The 26,405-nt window shown below is 44.5% G+C and overlaps 1 protein-coding gene across 12 annotated transcripts in view; it reads left to right on the forward strand.

Moving 5' to 3' along the window:
* SLC4A11 (solute carrier family 4 member 11) overlaps nt 1–26,405 on the forward strand; it is a 134,197-nt gene that overhangs the window by 57,007 nt on the left and 50,785 nt on the right. For 11 of the 12 annotated variants that reach the window (XM_080396461.1, XM_080396460.1, XM_080396457.1 and 8 more), the window contains exons 3-7: nt 9,971–10,123; nt 20,184–20,230; nt 24,768–24,999; nt 25,645–25,707; nt 26,239–26,320. In XM_080396461.1, coding sequence (XP_080252587.1) covers nt 9,971–10,123; nt 20,184–20,230; nt 24,768–24,999; nt 25,645–25,707; nt 26,239–26,320 — 577 coding nt within the window. The remainder of the gene's footprint in view (nt 1–9,970; nt 10,124–20,183; nt 20,231–24,767; nt 25,000–25,644; nt 25,708–26,238; nt 26,321–26,405) is intronic. The other variant, XM_080396459.1, reaches the window with a different exon arrangement.

Raw genomic sequence — 26,405 nt, forward strand, 5'->3', positions numbered from 1 at the left:
TATTCACATTTCTCTGTGAGGCAGTGCTTTGGCACTCTGTGTGGAAGTTTCATGCACTCAGATTCTTGAAGACTTACTCAAAAACTTAATCAGGGCTAGAGGAAACTGCAGAGAAAGAAGTTACCTCTTCACATAGTTTCAAAACTACTTGTTTTGATATGGAGCTATGTAGTCATTAAGCTGTTTCTTGGCACCACTTGTCCAGATCTGCTAGTCCATTGTGGAGACCAGGAGATGCTCTTGCCCCACCTTTAAAATAATAATAAAAAAAACCCCACCAACCCACTAAGCTGTGTGTTGGGGAGGGCAAAGAAAAAAACCAACCAACCTCTTCATCTGATTCCTTTAGCATTTGGTTTCCTCCCCCCCTGCTCAATAGAGAAACATTGAGAAACATCTTTTGATGCTGTTGCTCTTTGCAGTTGAGCTTTTTGCTTATCTTCTCCGAGATCTTGCATATACATATGGTTTTCTGTATCCTTAGTAATTGGGATGTTTTTGTTTCTGACCATATCTGAGTCTCTGTTCAGAGACTGTGTCTGCCTTTGCCAGTTCACTCTTTTCTTACCCTTGTTGTGCTCTTAATAGCAGCTGCAGCAATGTTAAAACTTCAAAGCTGAGACTGCAGTTTTAGGTTAAACCATTGTAGTGAGGGTAATCTTGGCTGCAAGCCAAAAGCACTGCTTTGTAAGAGTCTCCTTTTTGTTGTTCATAAAAACTTACTGAAGTAATTAATAATTTGTAGCTCTGTTAATTGCTGAGGAAAGTCTGGGAATGATTTTTCTAGTGAATGGATGTTAATATCATAGAATCATTTGGTTTGGAAAAGATGTCTGAGATCAGGTCCAACTGTTAACCCAGGACCGCTATGTCCATCAGTAAACCCTGTTGCTAAGTACTGCATGTATGTGTTTTTTAAATGCTTCCAGGGATATGACTGATAGGAATGATATGACTATTCTGGAAGCTCAGAGGGTTGTTATGGTCCAAACCATGTACCAACCTATTTGTTAACTTCTTAACTGGCTAAAAATTTGGAGAGTTATTCAAAGGAATCCATGTTTTTTAGCTACAAGTTCCAGTTTCCAGCATACTCTGGTCTTCCTCTATTGCTGGAAGAACTTGACTGAAAGCTGCTTTTCTGGCCCTTGGTGCATTGAGGAAGGGTAAACAATTGCAGTATGACTGGGGAGAAAAAAATAATCTGTTTAGTAGCTTGCTTTACAGAGGTAACATTAAGAGGAAAAATAAGTAGGTAAGTTTGTGCTTGCCTAGTTAGAAGTTTCTGATGGACAGTGTGGTGGCAGCAGGTATGATGGCAGCTGTTGGCCATGTTCTATTTGCAGCCTATATACATCATTATGATAGTTGTTTTCTGACACATCTTGCTGATGAAAATCCATGTGTTTATTCCTTTTGTGTCTGTGGAACAAGCCTCTTGTACAAGCAAATAAACAAAACCTGGCACAGCTCAGTAATACTGGGTGTCCCCCCTGCCCTGCCCCATGAGTAGGCTGTGTGTTGAAGTCATTTGAATCTTCAGCAATGTTTTGTCAAATGAGTGGTGCTCTTGGCAAATTTAAGTGACTAATGAGATGATTGTGTAGAGCCAATGCAAACCTGAAGATAATTGGAGTCCTGAAGAAATGCAGCTTGGTAATCAAAGTTCGGAATAACTACTCATCAAGCCCCACATCGTCTCTTGGCTGTCAGGCTCCTGCATCCTCTTTGGTGGTGGTGGGGAAGTATCCAGTGCTTGCTACAAGTAGATTAGCTCTAAAGGCATTGCTATTAGCTGCAAGTGATTAAATTCTGCTAGTGTATGATGAGCTTCTTATCAGGGAAAGTTCTTGGGTCAGTTAAGACGCAAAATTGGAGGCTTTATAGTTCCTTTTGCAAAATCTAAATGAAGGAGTCCCAGTATAGTGCTGGGGATATCTGAATTGTTGCATTGTTTTAAAGCTGGCTCAACAGATATTGCAGCATAAATTTTTGTCTTCCTCAGCAAATCCCTCACTGCTTGGTCTTCTCTGACTTATTAATTGGTTTTGCTGGCACAATAAATTGCAGCTGTGTTGAAGGGCTCCAAGGCCCCAGTCTGGCTTGGGATGATTTGATACATTTTATCTGGTCGTTCTTGTTTTTCAGTTTGCAGTTCCGTTTGGTAAGTGTGCTGTGGGTTTTTTTCTTCTTTAAATTTGTCTTTATCTTAGAATCGGTAGCTTAACTAGGAGATTAATCAAAATGTCTTTGTGGAACAAATCCTTTGCAATGGGTTTCCCCTGATGAGATGCTCAGTTTACCGAGAGGAGAAGCACTACTGCTACCTATGGAGAACCTTAGAGGGGGTGGCTTGCAGATCTCTTGCAAATTTCTGTTTCTGAGAACTGACTATCAGGAGGCTTACAATAAAATGAACACTCCTGATTTCTGTGAGTTCTGGTACAGAACTGAAGTTCCACGTGCTGCTGTGTTTTGTAAAAACAAAACAATAAATAAAAACAAAGCCTCACTGAATTACTTGGATTATTCACAACATTTCCTAGAAATCTGGCTGCAAAATACAATACTGGAATTAATTCAAAAGTGCCTGGGTGTTGGATTTTTTTGTAGCAGATCAGTTCTTTCAGTTCTGTTATAAATTATTAGTGAAGTAGCAGGGGAAATTTTGTTTCCATCTGGTTCTTGGTGAACAAAAGACTGACTTGAAATAGGGTTGGAAACATATGACTGAAGCTGTGGCTGACCAGTAGTGGAGGCATGTGTTACTTAAAGGATGCAGGTCTGGTCTTGGTGACTCACCTGCTAGACACTTTCTACCTCTTGTAAAAAAAAAAAAAAAAAAAAAAAAAAAAGATGTTGTGGTTTAATCTGTGGTCTTGAAGCACTCTGAAAGTTTAGGTAATGGATTGACATCTCTACAGAGGGTGGTCATTACTCCAAAAGGCTGCAGATCCACACCTGATGGGCTCCCAGTGATGCTCAAGAGCTAAGAAGCATCACACAACACTTCCCCAGCTCTTCTGCCCCTTATGCTAGTCACAGAGGGGCTGGGATTGGAGGACACTTGTCTAAATCCCATCTAGATGACCCAGAGAAGACACTGATCTTACCTGTGCCAAACCATAATATTTGCCTTAATAAAAGAGGTCTTCTAACAAAAGTGTGGGAGGTAAGCTCTGGACCTCTCTTGCCAATGAGCTGTCAGCAGTGAACCCTCAGCAGTCCAACAACGCGGTCTGTGGACAACCCCTACACCTCCCACCAGTTGTCTTCTCCTGTGCTGGCATAAGCCACGTCCACGTGGCTGCCTGCTGCACGACAGGTAAATCTTCAGACAGAAATAGCAAGCCTTGCCAGGGTATCTCTTGACTATGAACTAAAGGAAAAGCTTAAAATCCTAGCAAGCATCTAGCTGTATGTAGAACTGCTTTATTTAATCATCATGGCTTGAATTTTTAATTTGGGGGAAGACATCTTTGCAAAATGTGACTTGATAGCAGCCTTTGGAGGGTGTTGCTTTGTGGCTACAGCACTGCAATTGTTCTTGTCTGAAATGGAGTAATTTTTTAGCAAGGGAGAAATTTTTCACGATCGCTTTTCAGACTCCAGTGAGTCAAAACAATAAGTAACCCCCAAACTTTGAAGTTTAACCTCAACAGGAACATGTAAAATTTAGGCAAATATTTACCCCAAAGATGCTGTTCTATCAATACGATTGCACTCTTTTTGTCTGAAAAAGGAGAGCTATTTTGGTAAGTAGGTGATTATGCTGAAATCAGCATATAAGATGTGATCAGAGGTTTGCCTTGGTTAGTGTGTGTGTGAGTAGGATGCTCTTTAAAACCTTTTATTTTTCTAAAATACTGTGCAGATTGGAGAACTGATAACACTTGCACAAAGTTCTTCCTAGTCTCCCCTGAATCCTTCGATCACAGTATCCCTGCCAATATTAACTGTAAGGTTATCTAACCTTTGGAGGCAACATGAATCTGTGTTTTTATGCAGAGTGTAAAGGTCAAAATGGAGGTGGAGGCTCCATTATTAATTGAGTTTCCTTTTGCACCCAGCGTTGGGGATTTAGGTATTTTCTGAGTGACGCAGTGAATCTGCAAGCCTGCAGTACTCGGGAACAAAGCAAGCCCTCTGATAGCTTAAAGCTCAGGCTGATCACTTAAGCTCAGGTTAATTAAAACCTCATGCCTTTCATGAAAATTAGCATCTATTGTTAGAGCAAGTTGAAAATTCACAAGTAGAAAAAACAGATGAAGTTGATTATTTTTTTTTTAACTTAATGCTAGTATCATGACTAGATTTTAGGCAGATACAGGACTTAATTCTCTCTTGAGTGCCTTAAGACTGTCTTACAGCTGAGCACTGGGATGCTGAAAGAACCAGACCTGATTATAGGATAATGCCTATGTCCCAGTTGATGCCCCCTTACCTTTACAAGCTATTGAAAATGTATTATTATTGATTCTGTTGTCCTTCTGTACTTGACCTGTAATTCTTCTGAGAAAGTGGATGCAAATAGCTCTTGGACTCTTCCAAAACAAGCCAACTCCTACCCTTGATGGTCTGACTGCAGCAGAGCTTGCTATTTGACTATGTGGGGTTTATGGCTTGAAACTCTTAAGAGTTGGTGGATTTCAGTTCTGAATGGATCGGGATCAGTGACAAAAATATTTAAAGCAGTGATGTTAGGAAAAGCAAAGGCTTTCCATCTGGGGCAAAGTGTCTGAGTTGGCTGAGTCCAGCAGGAGCACAGTACATGCCGTTGTTGCTATGTTCTGGCAAGGTGGCCACAAGTGCTGTTTTGCAAAAGCAGTAAAAAGGACTGTCCTGCAATTTACTGCCTTCTGAGCCTAAAAAAGCCACTTGAGAAATCTGAAATGGCTTTTAGCATGGCTAGCTGATAGTGCCGGATTATTAATTGTATGAGCTCAAAAGAACTCTTTTAATGTAACTTCAGCCCTCTGACTTTTTGAAGAGACTTTGTGGGAGGGGGCAACTTCTTCTGAAGAGGAGGAGATGCCATCCCATGGTTCTAGAAGCTGGGGCTTGGATTTAGCTAAGAAAATAGGCAGTGTTGTGAAAACAGGTGCTGTGAATGAGAAGTTTTTCCAGATTTGTAGTGTAGACTACCTTGGAAGTTGAGGGTAAAAATCTGTGGTTTCCAGAAAATTGTTTTGAATATTCAGACTGTTAACATAGCATAAATGTGGTCCTTCAGAAATAAAGCCAGCATTTTTTGCAGAGACTTGGCAGAGGACAATACCTTTTGACGAGCCTTATTTTTAGCTTTCTTATTCTACCCTGCTAATGTAGCTACATGAATATGTACCCTAACCTCATCCATGTAACTTTTGCTAAGGCAGTAGCAACAATATATCTGCCTAACCAAAAAAATGTGGAGCGCACATATGCCCAGAACCATGCAACATCTGGTAATGCCAAAAGGAAAAATGCCCCATCTCCCCCAGACACCTCCTCCTTGGATGCTTACTCTGGCTTGCCGTGTTAAGCTGAGTCTGCACCGAAGCGTGGGTAGATGCATTTGCACTGCTAATATCCTGGCTAGTGTGTGTGCTTGCAGATGTTGATTAAAATACCATGATCTGCTTTGTCACCTCTGAGGCCCACTGAGAGGTTATGCTGGGGCTGTGTCTGGCATAAGGCTCATAACTGGGGTTTGAGAAGATGTTGTTAGTAATATAGTTGCTTTTCTCCCAGGAAACTGAAAAGATTTTAGTTTTCTTGGAGAAGTCTGCAGCCCCTAGGCTGTAAGTGCTGCTCCCACAGAGCAATTAAGCCTTTCTAGGGAATGTATATGATGTGGCTGAAGTTGTGCTTCCTGCTAACTACTGCTCTGCTGATTTTATTACCCCAGGTGCAGCTGCCACTAAAGCAGTGGTGGGAGAGGTAATGCCCCCTCCTATTGCTGCAGCTCAGCTCCCTGCTTTTCCTGACAGAGCCCTGGGCTCTTAAAACTCAGCTCAACAGTGAAACAGCTGCAGGGCAGGCACCTTGTCAGAGTTGTGAAGGGGTTGATAGCAGCAGGACTGGGGAGGTGAAGTGGATCTCAGAAGGTGATGAAAGTAAGGAGAGAAGATGGGGATGCATGTTGAGTTACTGGAGCGAGCAAGATGGGCCTGGGCCAGGCATGAAATTACAGAGGAAGGGGTGATGCTTTAGAGAGGAGTGGCTAGAGAAACTTCATTTTTTGCTTTTTCTTCCCAGCAGCTGCATGAAATGGGCCGATAGCTTATTTTCATGTTGCATAGGATGAGCTGAGGTACAGGAAGACTTAGAGTCAAGGCATCTGCTACTTATGGCTGCACTGGGCGAAGAGTGGATTTTGTTCCTGCAGCACTGAAGGATGGTATTCGCTGTCCTTGGCCTTGTACAGGTTTCGTGCTTTTCCATTTGTCTTTGTTGTGAGATGAGTCCTGCAGGGTGGACTAAGGGGGGATCATTCTGACCTTAAGGTATTCTTCAAAGTACAGAAGGGCTGTACTGATCTTCTCAGCCAACCGTAGCTCAGCTCTGTACTCTGGCTGCCTACTTGAGTGAAATCTCTTTTCTCTAGTGCTTTTAGAATGTATTTCAGGCTGAAGTAGCACTTCCCATGCGCAGAGGTCTGACTTGCCCTGTCATGTAGCTCATGGCACTTTAGTAAATGCTGCCTTCATATGAAGGCAGCAAACTGCAGTGATAGGGATGGGGGGCATCACTTCAGGAACCTTAAACTCTTCCCCAGTCAATCTGAGGCAGCATGAAAAGGTGTCTAAAACTGCCCTCCACCTCACTGAAGCAGCTGCTCATAGCACAGGCTATAAAGTGTTACCGAGACTGTGCTTTTGTATGGAAACCTGATTGATATTTACACAAATTGTGCAACGGCTACATCGGATCCTGTTCTGAAGTTCTGTAAAACACCAGTCAAAACTTTTAGAGGAACTGAATGGCTTCTGCTGTTGCTTGTGGCATCTGCTGCCCTTCAAGCAGCAGGGGTGGCACTCAGTGATCATCAGGCGATGGGGGAAAACAGCTGCCAGGGCTGGAGGCAGCTATTGAGCCGTGCTCAGAGGGAAGGGAAGATGCATCTGCCGTGCACACAGTTTGAGATGACATCTTCTCACTTTGAGGTGACCCTGTATGTGAACAGGCATGAGTTGCTTGTATTTTAAAATGCCTGGCAGACTAATAGGCTTAGGGATTCAAAACAGGATTGGTTTGAAGCCTTGAGGTGGTTTAGTGACAAAGCAGACACCTGCCCGGGAGTGCAGTTCCTGTATAGCCCAGGTTTGGGATTATTTGCAAGCTGACTGTTTTGTCCGTCCCTTGCCCAAGGGACATGAGGCTCGGCTGCCTTTTGTTCTGCTCTTTCCTCCCCTAAAGAGGGAGGAACAGAGGATGCTTCCCTTGCCAGAGTCCTCGTTGACCTCTGCCCAGCCCTCTGATCTGCTCCACCCTTGCCCTTCTTCCAGCTCCTGTGCTGCTTCTCTCCCATGTACAGCCCTCTCTGCTTTCAGGGCCCACTGCTGCTGCACTCTTATCAAGCCAGTTTCAGTGGCAGGGGAATAAATAGTCTTCCCTGCTTGACTTTTACCGATTTACCTATCTGTGTCTTAATTGCGTTAAGACAGTGGGAAACAAGTGAGCCATGGTCTCTTGAACTGCGTGTTCAAATAATCTTCCCGCCCCCGCCCTTGTGCCTCCTATCTGACCCACGGAGTAAGAAGGATGGAGAAACACAAATGTGTTGTGACAGCTTGCCCGGGGCCACAATCCTGGATATGGATGAGAAGAAAAAGCCAATATGATGTATTTGAGCCTGCACAGGCTAACTTCTGCTTTACAAGGGCTGTCCAAGCTCCTCTGGCGTCAGGGGGGCTGTCAGCACTGGTGGGTGCTCTGCTTTGCTGTAAAGAGGTTATAGTGTCCATCGTGTATTTTGGAGGAACCAAACCCCAAGTTTGGCACTTTGTTTAGAATTGAGATGCTTGCATGGGGCTTTGCAGTACTTCTGATGCCAGCAGGCACCCTGTCTGGCTGTTCTGCATCTGTCCAGGACACAGGCTGCCCCTCAATCACAGAATCACAGCATGGTTTGGGTTGGAGGGGACTTTAAAGCCCATCTGGTTCCAACCCCTGCTGTGGGCAGGGACACCTCCCACCAGCTCAGGTTGCTCCCAGCCCCGTCCAGCCTGGCTTGGACGCTGCCAGGGATGGGGCATCCACAGCTGCTCTGGGCAGCCTGTGCCAGTGCCTTACCATCCCCACAGGGAAGATTTTTTTTCCTGATATTCAATCTAAATCTCCCCTCTTTCAGTGTAAGGCCATTCTCCCTTGTCTTTGCACATTTTGCCAGCCATTGTGCAGCAGTTTCATACCTGGTGGTGCCCAGAGTGCTGTGATACTTTGGGTATTGTGTTCAGGCGTTTCCTATGCTTTCCTTGCCTCGCTTCTTTCTGGCTGTCTTTGGATAAGTTTCCATTGTGCAGGGATGGAAATAGTTGTCTAAGATCCACCAGCAGAGTGTTTTTGGTGTGTTTTGCAAGCTGTTGGGCAGGCTGGATGGGGACAGCAGCACAGTGGATGCTTTTTCTTGAAGCCTTCGGAGCAGTTCTGATAGGAATAAACCTGAAGCGGTTCTGTCAAGCAGATAGGTTAATCTTACTCCTAATCTCTATTTTGTCTGAGTTGTTTTTGCTGGGTTTCCCACACCTTGGATAAGCAGCTCAGAAGTCACCTGAAGGCTTGAAGCTCCTGCAGCTCCCTTGCACCCTCCTGGGCAGATGCCGAGCACCCGTCGGCACATTGCTCGCGTCAGGAAGCGCTGCAGCCCCTGTCCTGCCTCACTAAGTTCCTGTTTGTGGCCTTCCGGCTCAGGGCTTGTTCTGTGTGGTGGCGAGCTGTTGGCTCAAGATCCCTCCAAGACAGCGTGTGCTGCTTTTAGCTGCTGCTGCCTCTGTTTGCTTATACAAGGCTTTAAAAAAAGCCATCAATATTTTAGTCCCCATTCAAACCTCTGCCTCAAAGCTCACCCTTTTCATTTTACTATAGTGCCTAAAGCAAGCTAATGAAATATATCCCTCCTGCTTCAAATTAGGCATAAAAGACTTGTCAGAAGATGGGTAGAAGCTGCTGAATAATCCTGGTAATGTAAAAATTGACATTCTATAATGTCCCTAATTCTCCTAATTAAACATGATACACAAGCATGCCACAAGAGTCCTCCAGCTGCTTCGTAATAAAATGTTGCAGTGAACCAGCTTGCTGTTGAATGAGGCTAGGTTAAACTCTAATTAGAAGCATTACAAAAGGCTAAGGAGTTGTCCGCTGTAATTAAGAAACTTGCCTCGCTTTCTCGGTGCTGCTGCCTCCAGTGACCTGCTCCTCTACCCCGTGGGGAGCTGCAGGTCTGTCCATCCATATTGGGTGTCTCCTTGGGAACTTTTTTGGTCTCTTTTTTTTTTGCTTTTTTTCTCCACCCCCCCACCCCAGTTTCAAATTGCTGAATAGCAAGTGAAATGGCTGTGCAGCCGATGGCTGGAGTTGGGTTTGGGGTGGGCTGGGGCTGTGGTGCACCTCTTGCTTCTGGGTCGCTGCCTGGCAGTTTTATGGCTTCTGATCGCAGTTTTCATCCTGATGTGGTGGGGGTTTGTTTTTTTTTTATCTGAGAGGAGCAAGGTGGTGACTCCTGGCTTTGCCGCTCACATCATCGGCTTGGCAGGCGGGCTGGTGTGCCAAGCTCTTGGCCCTTTGGACACCCACCTGTGGCCTAACCCGAGGTGTGCTGGAGCCCATTGTTTATAATTCTCAGCCCTCACCAGACGAGGGCTCTAGGGAAGCCCCCGGGTGCGGCCAAGGCCTGGCTGCGGCCCTGGGTGGCCGTGACTGGTGGGTGCCCCGGCACGGCCCTGCTAACCGCCCCCCCTAACCACCCTCCCCCTCTCCTTGGCAGGGTACCTCAAGTGCGACATGGATGATGGCTGCGAGGCCAAGGAGGAGACGGGGGGCGAGGAGCTCTTTGACGCGGTGAACTCCTCCATCGTCTCAGGCGACAGCATCCGCTTCTTCGTCAATGTCAACCTGGAGGTGCCACCGAATGCCGCTGGTGAGTGTCAACCCCCAGCCCCAAAATGGGGCTACGAGACACAGTTGTTCCTTACTGAGAAACTTTGGAGAGTTTTTTGGGGAAAAAAACCCTATTAAGTCTGGGTGCTGAGAGGGTCTTCAGCCATCTGCATGCAGTGTTTCAGCTCCTAGTTTGTTTTGCTCTCGCTGCTGTGGTCTTGTTGCTAGAGAGCTACTTTTGGTGAGGAATCAGGGTATTTTTGGCGGTGTAGATAACTGAAATGTGGCTCTTGGGCTTCCCGAGGATTTTGGAGGCTTTTTTGATCTTGTTTTAATTGAAATGCTGGAGGTGAGTTGGAGCTGTGGATTGTCCTGCGTCAGTTTCTGCCCTCTGCAGCAATTGGTAAGAGAAGAAAAAGTGTAGGGGGATTTTGGGGGTTGGACATGCATCCTTTGGGTTTTAGCCTCCTGGCTAGAGGTAATCCCTAGACCTGCTGTGTTGAGGCAGACAGCAAAAATGGGGAGAAAACCAGCCTGTTAGACCTCTCTGATGGAAGTCAGACCCCCACAGCATGCATCTGAGTCTATAGTACAGGGAGGTGCTGCTGTGTGTCATGCTCCGTTTATAAATACAAACTGTCTGCTCTGGATGAGGTCCCAAGTGCTGTGTTCCCCCAGATATGCTTTAGTAGGATCTGTACCTGCTTCAAGGCAGCTTCATGATGAGGAGGATGATGGTGTTTGCTGGTGGTAGTGCCCACAGTGTTGCGGGTGAGCACGCCAGCGAGAACACACCCCTGGGGCTTCCACCCTCAGGGATATCTAAAATGTTTGCTGTCGAGGGATAAAATCCCTAGATTGCTCTAGAGGTTGCTTTTGCCTCTAGTGTGCCATTTTAACATCTTCTGTGTCATGCGTATGCTAAATGCTGAAGGAGAAGGGCTAGCAAAACCTGGCTTTGATGCGATGTGTCTAGAAAAATGCAGTCCTGGGACCTGGCAGCAGCCTGGGATTCATTCCAGCAGCTGGAGGGAGCCTGCCTGTGTGGACACTGATTATTTTGAAGATTAAATACACGAGCTTTGGATTTTCCTTGGCATCGCAGTATTGGAGAGTCCTTTAAGTTTCCTCGAAGTTATTTTCAGTTTACAAGCAAACCCCAAGCAATCTATAGTGAGCAGTTATTGGAAACGGTGATGCAGAATAGGCATGGCCTGGACCTCTGCTGGACTGTCTTGAAGTTTGCTTTTTGAGTCGAAGCGGTGACTCTAACTTAGGGATAATTTCTAGTAATTTTCAAGCCTGCAGTTTTACAAATGCCGTCTTAATTGAAAGATTTAAGGGGAACTGTACTTTGCTATGACAAGCCTGGGCTTAATGCTGTGGGGGTGCATTGCTCAGGGATGAGGAATGCAAGTGCTTGTGGATTCTTTTGCATCCGAAGAGGCTGGCTTTCCTTGTGTGTCCTCCTGGGCTTTTTGTAAGTATTTTCTCTTCCATTCAAAATAGGACAAAAAAAAGACTTCCTTATTTCCCTGAAGCACTGATGTTTGCGATGGTGGTATTAGTTGTATCCTTTTTCTTCAGTTGAGATGCTTAGGATTTTTAAGGAAAAATGGACTTTTGGTCTTTTGGAATCCGCTTTTGAATGTAAGGATGGAGGCTTATAAAAAATGGGCTTCGGGTAGAATAGAAGTTCACATTTTCAATAAGGGCAGGTGTGGTGTGAAGTGAGATTTATTTTTTCTTTTTTCCTCGTGACAACATCAAAGTGGTCCATGTAGCCAAAATCCAAATTCTTCCCTGTCAGGCATATAGGATTCCTCAGACTCCAGGTGTTAGTCATCTAGCCTGTCAGCTTTTTCTCAGAGGTGATTTTATCGAAGCATCTTCCAGAGTAGATTTTATAATACTAGACCAGTCTCTGGCTGCAGAGGGTATAGCTGATCCTCAGGGACAGCTGACTTCTGAGGTGGTTGAAAGTGGCTGAGATGACTCCCTTAGCTCTTCTAATGAAAGTAGCCTGAACTGCTGAAAAAATACTCTCTTCACAAGCTTCCTAAGCTCCTTCCAGTAATGACATTTAACTATGCCATGCCCAGGGTATGTCTGGGAGTGTGCTGTTCCTTGTATGGCTCTGCAAGGGGACACTTCTCAGAAATGCCTTTGCATTGCTGCTGTTCTCTGGGAGTTTTGTTTTATACTCAAGCTTTGCTTCCCTGGAACAAAACCGTGGAGCTGAGCACTTGCAGTGCTTGTGTCCAGCAAGACAAGCTGAAAAGAAAGGGCCCAAAAAAAGCAAACAAATATCCTAAAAAAAAAAAAAAAAAACCCACCAAAAAACAACCACAAACAAAACACCTGCAGGTTTTGTCCAGGTAATGCAAGATTCCCCCAGACATCTAGTTTCCAGCCCCCAGGGGAGCTAGTACACCAGGATCCTACAAGGTCCTCTGGTGCTCTTTAGACACGGAAGGAAAGCAAGACTGGGAATGACATCTTTCTGTCTTTATCTCATTTTTTTGTTTTCTCCAAACTGGGTGAAACCTTTGTTTGAGCTGAAGGCTTCCAAGTGCCAGAGGGCTCGATACTGCCCTCGTGTGTCACGCGACCCATTGCAACACTTTCTGGGGCTTGAGCGGTTGCTGCCTGACCAGAGAGGGACTGACCACGGGCCCTCTTCTGCAAAGAGGGCTCTCCAGTACTGCTTGTGTTGATTTGCTCCCTAGTGTCAGATGCACTTGCTGCATAAAATACACTTGCTCCGCCTCCAGCAGGAAAAACCTCTAAGGTGACTTGAAACAAAATAGCTGCTCTGTGGTATCTGTGAGTCTCTCTGCCTGTTCTGGTTGTCATGGTTTGGTCTCTTGGCTGATGTGCTGTCCAAATTCTTTCCTGCTGGAGAACTGTTCTGGTGTGCTGCTGTGAGGTTGCTGCCCACCTTAGTTTAGGGCTAAAAGATCCAAAAATCCTATTTGGGAGGGGATGAATTGATACCCAAAGGTCTGGGTGCCGGCAGGCAACATAAATAGAATTACAGATGTGGTGACAGCTTTGCCATTGTCCTGTTGAGCTGGTAATCTCTGTATGATCTACATACAGCTTGCTATGAGCATAATTGGATGCACTTTATTATAATTCTGTTTTAAAAAGATCACTGGTAGGATTAAACATTGAGCCAACAAGACATAGCACAGCCCATAAAACTGTGACAATTAACCATTGTCATAAAATGCTGGGCTGTGCACACAGATGTGTATAAAACAGGATAGCTTGAAGAAATCTGGGGCTTAAGGTATGGCATATCTTGTTTTTAATTAATACTGGCTGCTTTTACATGGAATATTGAGCTCAAATCAGTGCAGGTGCCTATACACTGAAATGCTTTTCAGTTTTGATACTTGGGTCCTCTCTTCTGGGTGTTTTATTGCTTCCTTGAGGTAGCTGATAAAAGATGGCGTGGCTTTTTTTTTTTTATTCTTGTTATTCTTTTTTGCCTTTCACCCTTCTAGCTTAGGTTTTGGGGGCAAGATTTTGGCTTTCAGCAAATGTTAGCTCCAGCATGAAGATGGGTCTTCATCTGAAGTTTTGGCCCTGGGATCTGCATTTCTGGGGGGGGAGATCAGAATGTTTTGTAGAGACTGAGACATGTTCTGAAGTCACAATAAATGTGTACAAGGGAAATGTTAGGTCTGTGCCCTGCTGTGTGTGTTTTTGCCTGAGTTGGTACTGTGTTCCTGTCCCAAATGAAGTCCCTTTTCCCTGAGGCTGGAGAGGGAGCCCCCACCTCAGGAGCAGGGATGTTACCTTTCCTGTGCTGCAGGTGGAAAATCCAGCCTGATGCTCTGTTACCTGGGAATTGGTGCCAGAGAGAATGAGGAGCATCAGTGAATTTGGAGTGCAGTGGGGGAGACCTCTTTCCAGACCAGCGTGCAACAAACCCTGCTTGATTCATAGCTACTGGGTTAGCTGTCTAATGGCTTGCAGGCTCATACATGCCTTTACTACTGCTCTCCTATTCTCTCAGCTAGCTTGAAATGTATTAATCCTTCTGTCTTAATGCTATCTGGATGCAAATCTGTCTCTCTTTGTATCTTATATGTGGGCTTTTCCATAAATCCCTCTGGAGCCTGGGCTGCAGGTGTACATACCTGCATCCCTTCAACCTGTTGCAGAAACAGCAAACTAGGGGATTCAACCGCTTGCTACTTTCTGTAGCACGCTTGGAAATAAATCCCTGCAAATGAATACAGCAATTTGGTTTAGGCTGAGCCTTAAAGTTGGTGGACAGGCAATGCAAACTTCACTTGTTGCAGTGGGTCTGCAAAGCATGTGGGGCCACAGCCTTGCAGTCAGTCACAATGTTCTTACCTGCTTGGCAGCCCCCTTAAATCAGCTAGGCAAATTTCCATCCTTTGGACCTTGTTCTTGTGGTTTGGGGTTTTAAAACAATTCACCTTCTCCTTTCCCCAGGTTGCAATAGGAAGGTTTACACAACTTTTTTTTTTTTTTTTTTTTTTTTTTTTTTTTTTTTTTCCCTAAACTTGGGTACAACTTACCAGGGATGCGTGGAGCTGTAGCTGCTAAAATGCATACTGCATAAAATGCATACTGCAGTATGCATTGCCACTTATAGCTGATGTTCACACTGGTGGTTTTAGCTGCAGAGAGGTGCCTGAAGCCATTTTTGGGGGGGGAGGCAGCAAAATCCTGATGGCAGTGAAAAGCCAATTGGAAAGCAAGATGTGGCTTTGTTGGAGTGTGTGGGGGAAATAACGGGACACAATTTATGCTTCATGAGAAATTAAAGCCTGTTCCACCCTCTGGAAAATTGATCATTCCTTGATATGCAGAACCAACAGTTTCCTGTAATCCACTCCAGAGGCACACACGTGCACGCCCGTCGCTGCAGCTCTGAGCAAAACACAGTGCTCTCACTCATGGCTCGGCCCCTGCCGAGGTGACTTTTTTTCTTTAAGGGGATGAGGAGAAATGCTAGATGCTGGCGCCAAGGATATTCCAGAGAGAGTAGCGTCCAGAGACAAGTGGTCTGGGCCTGAATGGGTATCATTCTGCACACAATAGCCACATTTCCTCACATTAATACCAAGGTCCTTTTTGTGTCTTGAGGCACAATGCTGACCCACGCGTTCCATCTGATAACTCCTGTTTTAGTAGTTTGATGTCAGCGTGGGATGTTGGGCTGCCGAAGCTTCCTATACTCTAATGGAAAGTGGATACACCAATTGTGTCACGGGGGGGGCAGGCAGAGGGGATGCGATGGTATGGCCTCCCTCTGAATTTCCTGATGAGAGTGTTTTCAAAGTGGTGCTTATGAAGTTGAGGAAGGTGGGGGGGGCGGCTGGGCAGTGTGATTGGCTTTGCACAAAGGCAGCATTTTCCCTTCTAGGTGCTTCACCTTGGGTTTGTTTCAGGGCAGCTTCCTCTGGGATTTTGAGTGCTCTGCCCCTCTAGTTGGCATGGGAAAATGCACCTTTCTCCCCTGCCCCAAACTTAATGCCAAAACCTACTGCAGCTTTAAAAAAAAAAAAAAAAAATTGCTTTTGAGTGCGTGCATGTTTGGGGAGTTGGGTGTGACAAGTGATACAGCGCTCACACTCTTATCTTGTCCCTGGCTCTGTGCAAGAGCCCTGGTCAGTCTGTCGTGCTGTCTGCCTCTTTCCAGTTCCTCTACAATGATCAGAGGGGAGTGCAAGGCGATAGTCCTTCACTTGCCCAGCCTTTGTGATGCCTGTGCTGAGCATTACTCAGGTGAGGTTTTCCTCCGCACCCTGCCTGCTTCTTTCCAGCCTGCTCCAGAAATTTGCAGCTAGTTGCTTATTCCCACCTGCTCTTAACCTGTGTGTTGGTTTAAGAGGGATGAAACCAGCTGATTTTAGGCTTTCTACTGTAGCTCAGCCCACCACCCTGTTGTGGAAAAGTGAGCTAGTTGGGACACAATTATTTATCTAACAGTTTTTAACCTGAAGTCTGATGAGGATGAGTCCAGACTCGGCACAGCCATGGCAGGACACCAAAGTAAATGATCCCCTTGAGATCCTGCTTGTGCAATCCCTTGCTGTCAGTGACAAGTTAGAGGTATCTCCACAGCTCCTAACAAGCTCCTCTCATGCCATGTGCTGGTGTGTTTTTATTTATACTTTAAGGTGTCAGATTCTAAAAGCAGAACAGTTTTTGCTGCTCACAGTGTGGTTCAACACAACTAGCTGAGGCTTAGATTTGCTTACACCCCTGAAGAAAGCCCAGATAAAATAGCTTTTTTTATAATAACACCACCCCACCCCCAAACCTTAAGTGCTTATACTTAGACTGGATCCTTGATACTTTTCTGAGAAAACCGTGGAAGTGCTAATGTAAGTATTCTGCTCTGATTTATTAGCCTATTTACCAGGGAGGCGCACTGGAGAGTGCATGTAGAGCTAAAGTAATGCGCACTGACACCTGCACAGCCAAAAAAGTTCCTGCTCTCTAATTTCTGCTCCTTTATCCCAAAGAAAAATACGTTCTTAGGATGTTGCAGACATCCAGCGGTGGCTTTGCTCCAAATGCTTTTGTGTCTTCTCAGGTGTTAAGGGCAGGACTGGGACCTGTACAAGGGAAGGGAAGGAATGGGATCTGAACTGAAAGGAGATATCTTCAGGCAAAGGGTGAAAAGCCTTAAACTTTGGCATATGACTTTCATGGATCTGTTTTCAGGGTTGTCTGCATAAAGATGTCATTATCTGAACAGGGGATGGCAAGGGAAGCAAGCAGGGGATTTAATTTCTCTAGGTTGCTATCAGGGGTGTTACATAAAGGGCAGCTGGATTGAAACTATTTTGGAGTATAGCAAATTTCCTGCTGCATTTCTCGTTTCCAATTATTAAAACTCTTTGCTCATGTCAAAAAAGCTGGATGGGTCTTGTTCTTCTGCAAATGGTGGGAAATAAACGGAGGCGTACTGCAGTGCCCTGGTAGGGCTCTGAACGTGCTGACACAAGGCCGCAAGCGTGAAGTCTAATGTTGGCAATTTATCAGTGTTAAAACTGAAGTGAACTCCAAGTGAATCGCTTGTAACATATTCAGTAATGCTGCGTGCTTGTGTGCATGCGTCCTAGAAATTCGGGATATGCGTGTGGCCTTGATGTGGCTGCCAAGGGATGTCAGAGATGCGTTGCTGACTTTTTGGTTTTCCTCTGGGCAGAGCCTGGAGCACAGCCTAACAGATAAGGTCGGCCACCCCTGGCAGCTCTCCTTTAACTGTGTGCTAGAACAGAGACAATAATGTGTGTAGCTAGCTAGCTTGTCTAAAATAGACTTTTGTATCTTGCTTTCTCCAGCAAGGAAGACCACAAAAATAGAAATTAAAGTTTTACATGGTCTTGACTTTTTTTTTTAATTAAGTGTGATTAATCCTGTCATTTGGGTGTGAAATCTAGTTATTATTCCTGGTAGTGAGACATAACTGATGATTGATGGATAGTTTCTTTCTTGTCAGTAGAGGGTGAATCCGTGGTTTTCTGTATCCATTTTATTTGCATGAAGGGCTCTTCTATGGAGGTGCAAGGTTCAAGGCAGTTGTACCTCTTCAGCTTCTCCATAACTGGAGGGAAGCAGTGCTAGAGCCATGAAGGAGGAAAAAATTGGTGGCAGGCTGCTGGTGGTTGGTCTTGGGCTTTAGTCAGGCTGTCTCCTGATGGACATGTCATGGGCAACCTCTTACACGGTTTTACGCCGCATTGCATACTGAGTTCCCCCACGGTAAGTAACTGGGTGGTTCATAAGCCATGCAGGAGAGCATGTGGGCAGTCTGTGTTTGTGTTCCCCCCCACGCCATTTTTCATGCTTTAGTGGATTTGCTATTGTCTTTCAGTAATGTTGTAGAACCAGGATGGCCATATCCAGCTGTCTCCTTTCCCTGGATCGAGTCTGAGTGGCATGTTGCTTGGATGAAATGATGAATGAGTCTGTGGGCTTTCCAAAGCATCACATCTGTATCCAGAACAATTGTTTTGAGAAGTTTGAAAGATATTGGTTCAATAGAAGTAATTAGATGTTTTTGCTTGTGTTGATAAAACAGCACTCAGTTCTCATCTGTGATGAGTACCTGAGAGAGCTGTCAGCGGAGAAGATTGATAGATACTTGAAATTGATAAGAGGAACTAAGAGTTCCTGCATGATAAAAGAACATGAATTGCTGTTGCATTTGCATGTATCCGTAAGGACAGACTGCAGGTATCTTAATAGCTTTTCAGCACATGCTTGCTGTTGTTCAGGGTTGTGGTTATTTTGTATCTCTAGAAATGTTTCTTGCTAAGAGCCGAAAAACCAGAGCATGTTTTCTCCTCAATAAATATTTATGGCTTCCAAATCTTCCAGCATACTTTTGCATGTGTAATTAGGCTATATGTTGAGTAAGTGAATGTTGGAGAACTACAAATGTAAGAGCCTGGGGAAAACACTTGATGTTTCTGGTTTATTTGGGTACTTGCTTTTTAATAATAAATAGCATTTTTTAGATGAAACAGCTTGTGTTTTCAAAAAGATATGTCAAAAGTGGTAATAATTGGGACTGTTGCACCAGCGGACTTGTCTAGTTAAGTGATGCTTTCAATCACATGTGTGGCATCCAAGTGAACTTTGGGAGGAGTTAGGTGATGTAATCAAAGCCTCTGAACCATCATTTTAGTGGGAGGCAAAGGCAATCCTTTAGTACTATTGTCAACTCTGTTCCCAGTTTGAGTTGCAGCCTTTTAACTCCACCGTGGACATGACTTGAATTTCTGTTTGATCGGGGTGGCTTTGATTAAAGCAGCTTTCTGTGTAGAAAAAAAATATGCTTTTTTGGAGTTTGGGTGTTTTCTTGTGAATTGTATCCTTAGCTTATTTTTTTGGAGAGTAGCAGGGCTGCTTGGAGGTGCTCTGTGTGTGGTCAGCCTGTAAAATGGGATTGCAGCAGTTCTAGGTTAGGATTTGGAAATGCAGATCTGGAAAGGAAGCAAAAAACTTATCTGAATAGCTGTAACTCTGTGTTACATCTCTGTACTTTTCCACAACTTGACCTCTGGAAAAGTTTTGGTCTTCAGTGGGTTTTTTCCATGCTCTCGCTACACTCATTTGAATGAAAACTGTTCATGTGCTTCATGCAAAAATTTTGGTAGCAGCTCAGTCTAGTGGGCTTTCTGGAGTGTCTGAAGATGAGGACTTAAAGAGGATGCACAGACAGTACCTGTGGTACTAGTAATCCTACAGAGAAGCCACCTTGGATACAAGCAGTATTGAGTGGGCTTGTGGCAAAACCAACAGGGTTTTATTTCGTTTTGGTTTTTTTTTTTTTTTTTTTGGTTTATACCCCAAAGATTGCTTCATAGACACCCTAAGAAAATAATAATGTTGGTGCTTAGAAGTTTGAACCAGGAACTTCCCAGGTACCTCCATCCCAGTATGTTGGCTGCATATTTAATAGTCTCTAAACAGCAATACTCTTTCCCAAGTGCTCTGCTGCTTTAAGCTTAGATTTATGGAGGCAGCGTGGTGAGTTGACAGGACGTTAATGTGCTCATCTTCGAGTCACTGTATGTGATCTCTCACAGCCTGCTCCCTTGGAAGTGCCTGAGTGTTATTGTTGATTCTTTTAACAAGGAAAAGAATAGTTTCCAAATGAGCATGACTCATGCAATCTTAGCCTCAATCTATCAAACAGCAATGCATTGGATTAAATTATTACCTAAAGGATTAGGAGTTAGATGTTTTTTTAATTATTATTTTATTTTGGGGAGAGGTAGGGGGTGAGGTGGGAAGTGGCATGTAAAAATACATAGGGAATCTGGGGGGGGGGGGGGGGGGGGGGGGCAGAAATGCTGCAAGATGCCAACCCCAGCTGATCTGATAACGCCAAAAGCTGCTTCTACACTTGGTTTACACTTCCAAAATGGGAAATGTTGTAAAAATTGAATCTTTGCTTTAATTTAGAGATCATCCTCTGCCAAGAGTGATAATTCACCTTGTTCTGAGACCTTCTGCTTGGTTCCTGCTGCCTGTCAGGTACCTGCGATAGTAACACTTTTCTGATCTGATGTTACTTTTTCTCCCCTTTCCAGCTGAAAATGAAAGTGCTGGCTGCGTGTTACTGCATACATCAAGGAAGGTAAGTAGGGATGCTGTATGATCAATTACTTTTTCATCATCCAGAAGCAGAGAAAAGGATCTTGAAACACTCTGCGGGGGTGGAGAGGTGATTTTTACTGGCCTAAATAGAAGGCATATTAATGTGTCTTTCCTTGAATGCCTCTGTCTGTCTTTAAACCTAAAAAGCCATGTGCTGCTTGTTCTCCAAACAACTTCTCTGTGATTCTGATTGTTCCACTGCTTTTTGTCCCAGACAATTCCTTGACAACTTAATTCATCACTTTCTCTTCTGCAGCTGCCCGTGAAGGGATCCAAGTGTACACCATAGGGATACAGGCTGCTGAGCTCCTCTTCAGCCAAAAGCAGAAACACCCAATAGACATTGCTGTGATTTGGTTTCCTGTTTATTCCAGCTAATCAGGTCTGCCTTTGCAAGGTTCAGCAGGAGCGAATTCCCTGGAAAACAGCAGTCTAGGAGGATGATTAGGAAACAAGGCTTAGTTTACACTTGCTTTCAAGACCGTAACTCAGGAACGATAAAGTGAAAGTGCAGCAAAACCCTTGTGCAGGCTGTGTTACTACAAACCTCTGGCTATGAAAGTGCACAGAAAGTATGCGGGGAGGAAATGGGTTGATATTTAATACCGCATGAAGCCTTGGTCTTTGGGGCTGCGAGGCATGGCTCATGGTGCTTTAAGTTGTCTTGGCTCTTGCCTTGTCTGCTGCTTGGAGGGGCTGCCTGTCTGTATGAAAACTTAGAGCATTGCTGATCTTGGTAAATCATATATTGCAGGCTTTGTCGAAGGCTGTAACTTGGATTCTAAAATCTATGTACCAAAGCCTTGGGGGCTTTTTAGGGAATCCCAGTATACTCTTTAACTCTGGTTTGTTTAAAGCCTCTAAGACAGCTCAAATCCTGAAAACGTATTTCAGCAGGCTGAATTAGTAGGGGGAGGAAAATGAGCAATAGCTTCAATAGAAGAAATCTTCCCTCCAAGTTAAAAAAAACCCAAATGACCAACCAAAAAAACACCACCAACAAATAACATCAAACATTGTTTGATATTAAGTTGTAGAAGTTAAAATAAGCTATTCTGTGCTCTGGAATGGAAATGTCATTGTCAATGATTTGTCTAGTGCCAGTGTACTCAGTTGTATACACTTGACTGAAAGTAACCTAAGAACTTAATCACTTAAAGTGCAAATTCTAAGCCCAAATGCAGGATCTGCCTCTGATAAGAAACAGTTGGAAACTGCTAACACATGTGTCTCTCCTATTCTATTTTTGCTGTTCAGAGCTGTAGGATTCCTGGTTTTTCTGGCCTGTAGTTCATGCTTGAGTGTTTTAGTGTGCTGTTGAGCAACAAATAGCAGAAAGCTAGCCTGCTTTAGCAGGGCTTGAGAAAAGATCCTATTGCCAGGTTTTGCCTCCAGGGAGGGCAAGTGGAAACTTTGTGCTTCACAGAGGAGATGGTTCCAAGTGTCTGGGAAGGGGGAATTGCTAGCAGAAAAGTGATCGGGTCAGAAGCTTTATCTGGGAGTGTTTTCCCTGCTGGGTTGTCCCTGTCTCTGGTGGTAGCCTGTGGTTCTTGTGGCCTTTTAGGAGTGCTGGAAGGCCAACCTGTGTCTCAGGCAAGTTGCTATCTGGCACGGTACTGGGCAGGCATAAATCAAGAGAAGCCCCTTGATACAATTTGAAATATTTAGCCACCATCACAGTGTGTTTCTGAGGGAATTGGCCCAAGTGACCATGGCAACAGCTCAGGTAGAGCTCTGCTCAGGACTGTGCTTTTTGGACACCCTTATCTGAAGGTTCTTGCAGTGCCTGTAACTGGAGGTGGTCTCCAGAGCAGCTGCCCAGCCCTAGGAAAGAGCTTGCATCTTGGGACTTCTTAATGGGTGTTGAGAGCTCTTTTTTTGCAACAGATAGTGTGTGACTTTGGCCAAGAGGCCTGCCTGAAGTCAGGGGAGGCTGTTTCAATGTGTTCCCCCTTCTTTGACACAACAGTCTCTGTTCTTGCCACGAATCAATGGGCAGCTTTGTAATCAAGGATACTTAATGCTATTAACATGGCTGTTGAGTAGCTGTCTTGGGTTTCTTGCTAAGCAGTTTCCAGCATCAGGTTTCCAGTATCAAGTATCCTGGTGTGACTTGACTATCTCACTGAAAATATTTGTGAAGGAGCAATCCATTAATGTCGCCTGAAACTGCCAGGTGTCCTGACTGGAACAGTTCTGTTTGAGCTGTCTCTGGGGTGCTACTGTACCAGTGCTTCCACTAATCTGATTTTTGGTTTGTCTTGGGGAGTGATGTATTTAAAACCTTTCATGGTAGGTATTTGCCTTGCTATGTTTAATGTGCATATCTTTCCCAGCGTTATGGGAGTGGTAATAAGGGTGGCTATTGCCCCTGTTTTCTATAAAGGACTGGGAGCAGGGGAATAAGACAGGACTGAGGCATGGAAAAATGTTTACCTAAGGCATTGCCTGAAGCCTGTGGCAGAGCTGGAGCTGAATCTTTATGACTTGCAGTAAGCTGCTGACAGTGCTGTCGTGCCACAGCAAGCAAATGATGCTGTCATGTGCAGCTTGCTGGAAGATCAGTGTTGATTGAGATTATGTGGGCAGATAATAGCTCTCTTCCGAATGCCTTTGATTAATTTCTGCTGTCCCTCAGCTTTCTTCTTGCACTCTTCTGCTTCTGGTAGCTTCTCTCGTGCATGGGAGGAGTTGGTGACACGAAGCTACTCTTGCTTTTTTTGAAAGCTACTCAGCACTGTGGCACTCCTGATGCTCTTGACCTCCTCTGCCATCCACCTTGTTAAGTCCTGTCCAGGTCATTTGGCCTCTTTGCTGTTTGAACCTACATCTGACGTTGGACTGTACCAGACAAACTGAAACGAGTGACCTTTGGGAGGTGGTTGCTGGTCATATGATGACCCCATGAACAGCAGTGTTACAGATGGTGTGATAGGTGTTTTACCACCTGCTCTTAGGCAGTTAGAATTTGAGACTGACTTGGCCACTGGCAGTTATATGGTCTTTTTGAGGTGGAGTTGTAACAAAGCTATGTCACTGTTTCTTCTCCTAAAAACAGATGGTAACAAAGCCTTGGGGGTGGGAGCTGAAATACTTCAAAGAATCCTCCCTCTCAAGGATGCTGTGTAAGGAGTGATTGATGCAAAGTAAAACAGTGCTAATTGCAATGGATGTGTACTGACAACTTGATAGTTGCTGGGATAATTACAGTAATTAGTGAGATGTTAGCATCTCTTTCCCTGTGTCTAGGCTATAAATGGAAAAGCTAGAAGGGGTATGTGTGAGAGGAGGGGATCTGTGAGTCAGGCTCTGGGGTGGTTCTGTAACTTGGGGAGAACGTGCCAAGGTCCTGTTGTGGAGACAACTTGGTGTCAGATTTGTAAAAGCAATTAAGAGCTTGATTCTTACTGAGCTTATGGGGGACTGAGGATTTTAATGTCTTGACAATCTGGTCCTGAACATCATGAATTCAAGTTTGGCTGATTTCCCGTCAGAAGGAAGATCCACAGAACAAAGTGCAGCTCCCATTTCCTCACTCAGTCTTAAGCTGTTGAAGGAGAGGACGGGACTGTCGTTCCTTGACTAGTACTGTGAATGCTAACTGCGTGTGTGGATTTCCAAGGACTATGAAATGGGAACAATGCATTTGTAGTTTGGTAACTCAATTAACAAACTTCACAGCTGGCAAACCCAGAAAGGAGTTGAGGTTCTGTAGTACAGTGTGGCTGTTTCCACTGTCTCAAGGCAAACAAGTCTGGGGCAGCAGAGGGAACCAGCGGAGAGTTGTAACAGTTTCAGCCTCTGTCTACTGTCCTTATTTTTTCTTTTTCTTTCTCTTTTTTTTTTTTTTTTTATTTAGTCAAAGCTAACTGTTGCGCACAAAGGAAGAAAACTTCCTTGGGAGTGGGTACAATAGAAATAAGAAGTGTCAAAAAAGGTGATGGGCTGGATGACATTCCCCACCTCCCACTTCAGGGTCTCTGATTGGGACCACTGGGAAGAGGTGGTTTCCAGCTGGAGAACTGACTTGGGTTGCACTGAAATGCATACTGGCAATTTTTCGTGCTGCTGAGCTCAAAATCCATTTCTTCCAAATAACTCTTCCTGCATTTCTGCCATCTTCTTGAATTATTTAAACCTGAAGAGGATTTTAAATGCTACCTTAAGCATTTTTGCTTTTAGGCTAACCGATGTGCTTTATCCTAGGTAAAAATAAGCTGCTTTTTTTTTTTTTTAATTCTGCTTTCTATGTCAGGGTATAAATGGTACCTAGGCATTCACCTATGGGCACTCTGTTAGGATAAGCCTTGCAAATGCAAACCTTCAACACATTAATGCATCAATGCATAAACCTTCTTTTCTTCTAAACATGATCTTGAATGGTCAAAGTGATTCCGGAATTATTGATTGGGTGGCAGTAACCTCAGCAAAACTGCTTGTGAACTCCACGGATCCTAGGCCTTTGATGTTAGGTATTGCATATAGCTGTCTAATGCTTTTGCCTCTTCTTAACGCAGTACCTGAAATTAAAGAATTTTGAGGAGGAAGTCAGAGCCCACAGAGACCTGGATGGGTTTTTGGCCAGAGCCAGCATCATCCTTGATGAAACAGCCACCTCCTTGGACGATGTTCTTCGAGAGATGCTGAAACACTTTGCTGAAGATCCTGAGAACATGGAGCCAAGCTGCAACTTTGAAAAAATCATGAGCACTTTATTCACAGATTCAGGGACCCCAAGAGAAGGGAATGGTAATCAACTCTTGAGTTGTTTTTGCCAGTGGGTTACTGTTAAGTTGTCATCCTTTCAATTAGTGGGGTGTTGAACTCACTACTGCGTGGTCCCCGGACTTGCATGTTGCATGTGACACTGGGGATTTATTTTTTCCATGTCACTCTGACTGAAGGGTCTTATGTCTCCAGGGTTTTTATGTTTTGGTAGAGCCTTTCCCCTGTTTCATTAATATGACACATAGTGGTGTTCTCTGGGGTGAGAAGTGTACAGCACTGGAGTGTCTTGTCTGTTTGGACCCATTAGGTATGCTTGTCCTCAGACAAGTGTCCAACGCTCTTCAGAAAGAGATGCTTGCTGGTGTCTCTTCAGAAATGGCTCTTTGGCCATGTGATTCTCCACCTGAATTCACACAGGCTGGGGAGTTTTGCCTGCTTTGGATGAGTAATTGGTTGGGGAAGGCTGAGCCTTCGTGTTGCTCCCAGCCTGCTGGAAGGGATGAGAGGCACTTCGTTTTCCTCCAGAAACTCAATCAGGGCAGCCCTAGCCAACATCGTTGGCTCACGTGTCACCTTAAGCTATCAGCAAATGTCGTAGCATAGTCTAAAACACTACCTCTTAGCCCAAGATGTAAAGAAGCTTAACTAAGCATTGTTTCTCTGTAGGCACCCATGATGTTTCAGAGTCAACAGGAATGAATATACAAACATGTACATCGCACCTCAAATGTAACTGTCACAGCCTGAGTGAATTTGTTTAACAGATATGTCAAGTCCTGAGCATGTAGTAAGCATGTTCATGCTTTGGTTACTTCTTGCTACCTGTCTTAGAGCTTTGTATTTATAATCTCTTTAATTTAGGCTTTCTGTCAATAAAGAAAAGTTAAGCAGTGCCATAAAATGAGAACACTAATTGGGAAGAGGGGGTGAGAGGGCAGGGGATTCAGAAGATGCCTCTTTTAGTCCTGTCTGTGAGTTTGAGTAATGCTAATCTAATAGCCTGGTACTGCAGTAAGTTGATGTTGGGAGGAAAAACCAGCTGCTTTTCAAAGTTGTAAATAGCCTTAGAACAGCATTCAAAAGCATCAGGACAAATGTTTCCATCTTTCTCTGTCACCTCTCACCCTTGCATCAATCCACTGTGCAGATAAATAAGTTTGCTTGGTATTAGTACTTGGCTTCCATTCAAAAGGGAATGTTGTTTGCAGTTGTGAACCAAACATGGACAGCCTGTAACGTCTCCCTCTCTTCTTTTCCTAGTTCACCTCTTATCAGATACAATTCAAGGGGTCACAGCAACAGTCACAGGGGTGCAGTATCAGCAGTCCTGGCTCTGTATCATGTAAGTATCTGTGTTAGAGTAGCAGAATCTGCTGGCTGCTCAAAACTTGTAACTTTTCCTGCTTCTGGGAAGAATAGTAGTTTGG

The sequence above is a fragment of the Falco punctatus genome, assembly GCF_963210335.1.
Source record: "Falco punctatus genome assembly, chromosome: 1".
Classification (NCBI taxonomy): Eukaryota; Metazoa; Chordata; class Aves; order Falconiformes; family Falconidae; genus Falco; species Falco punctatus.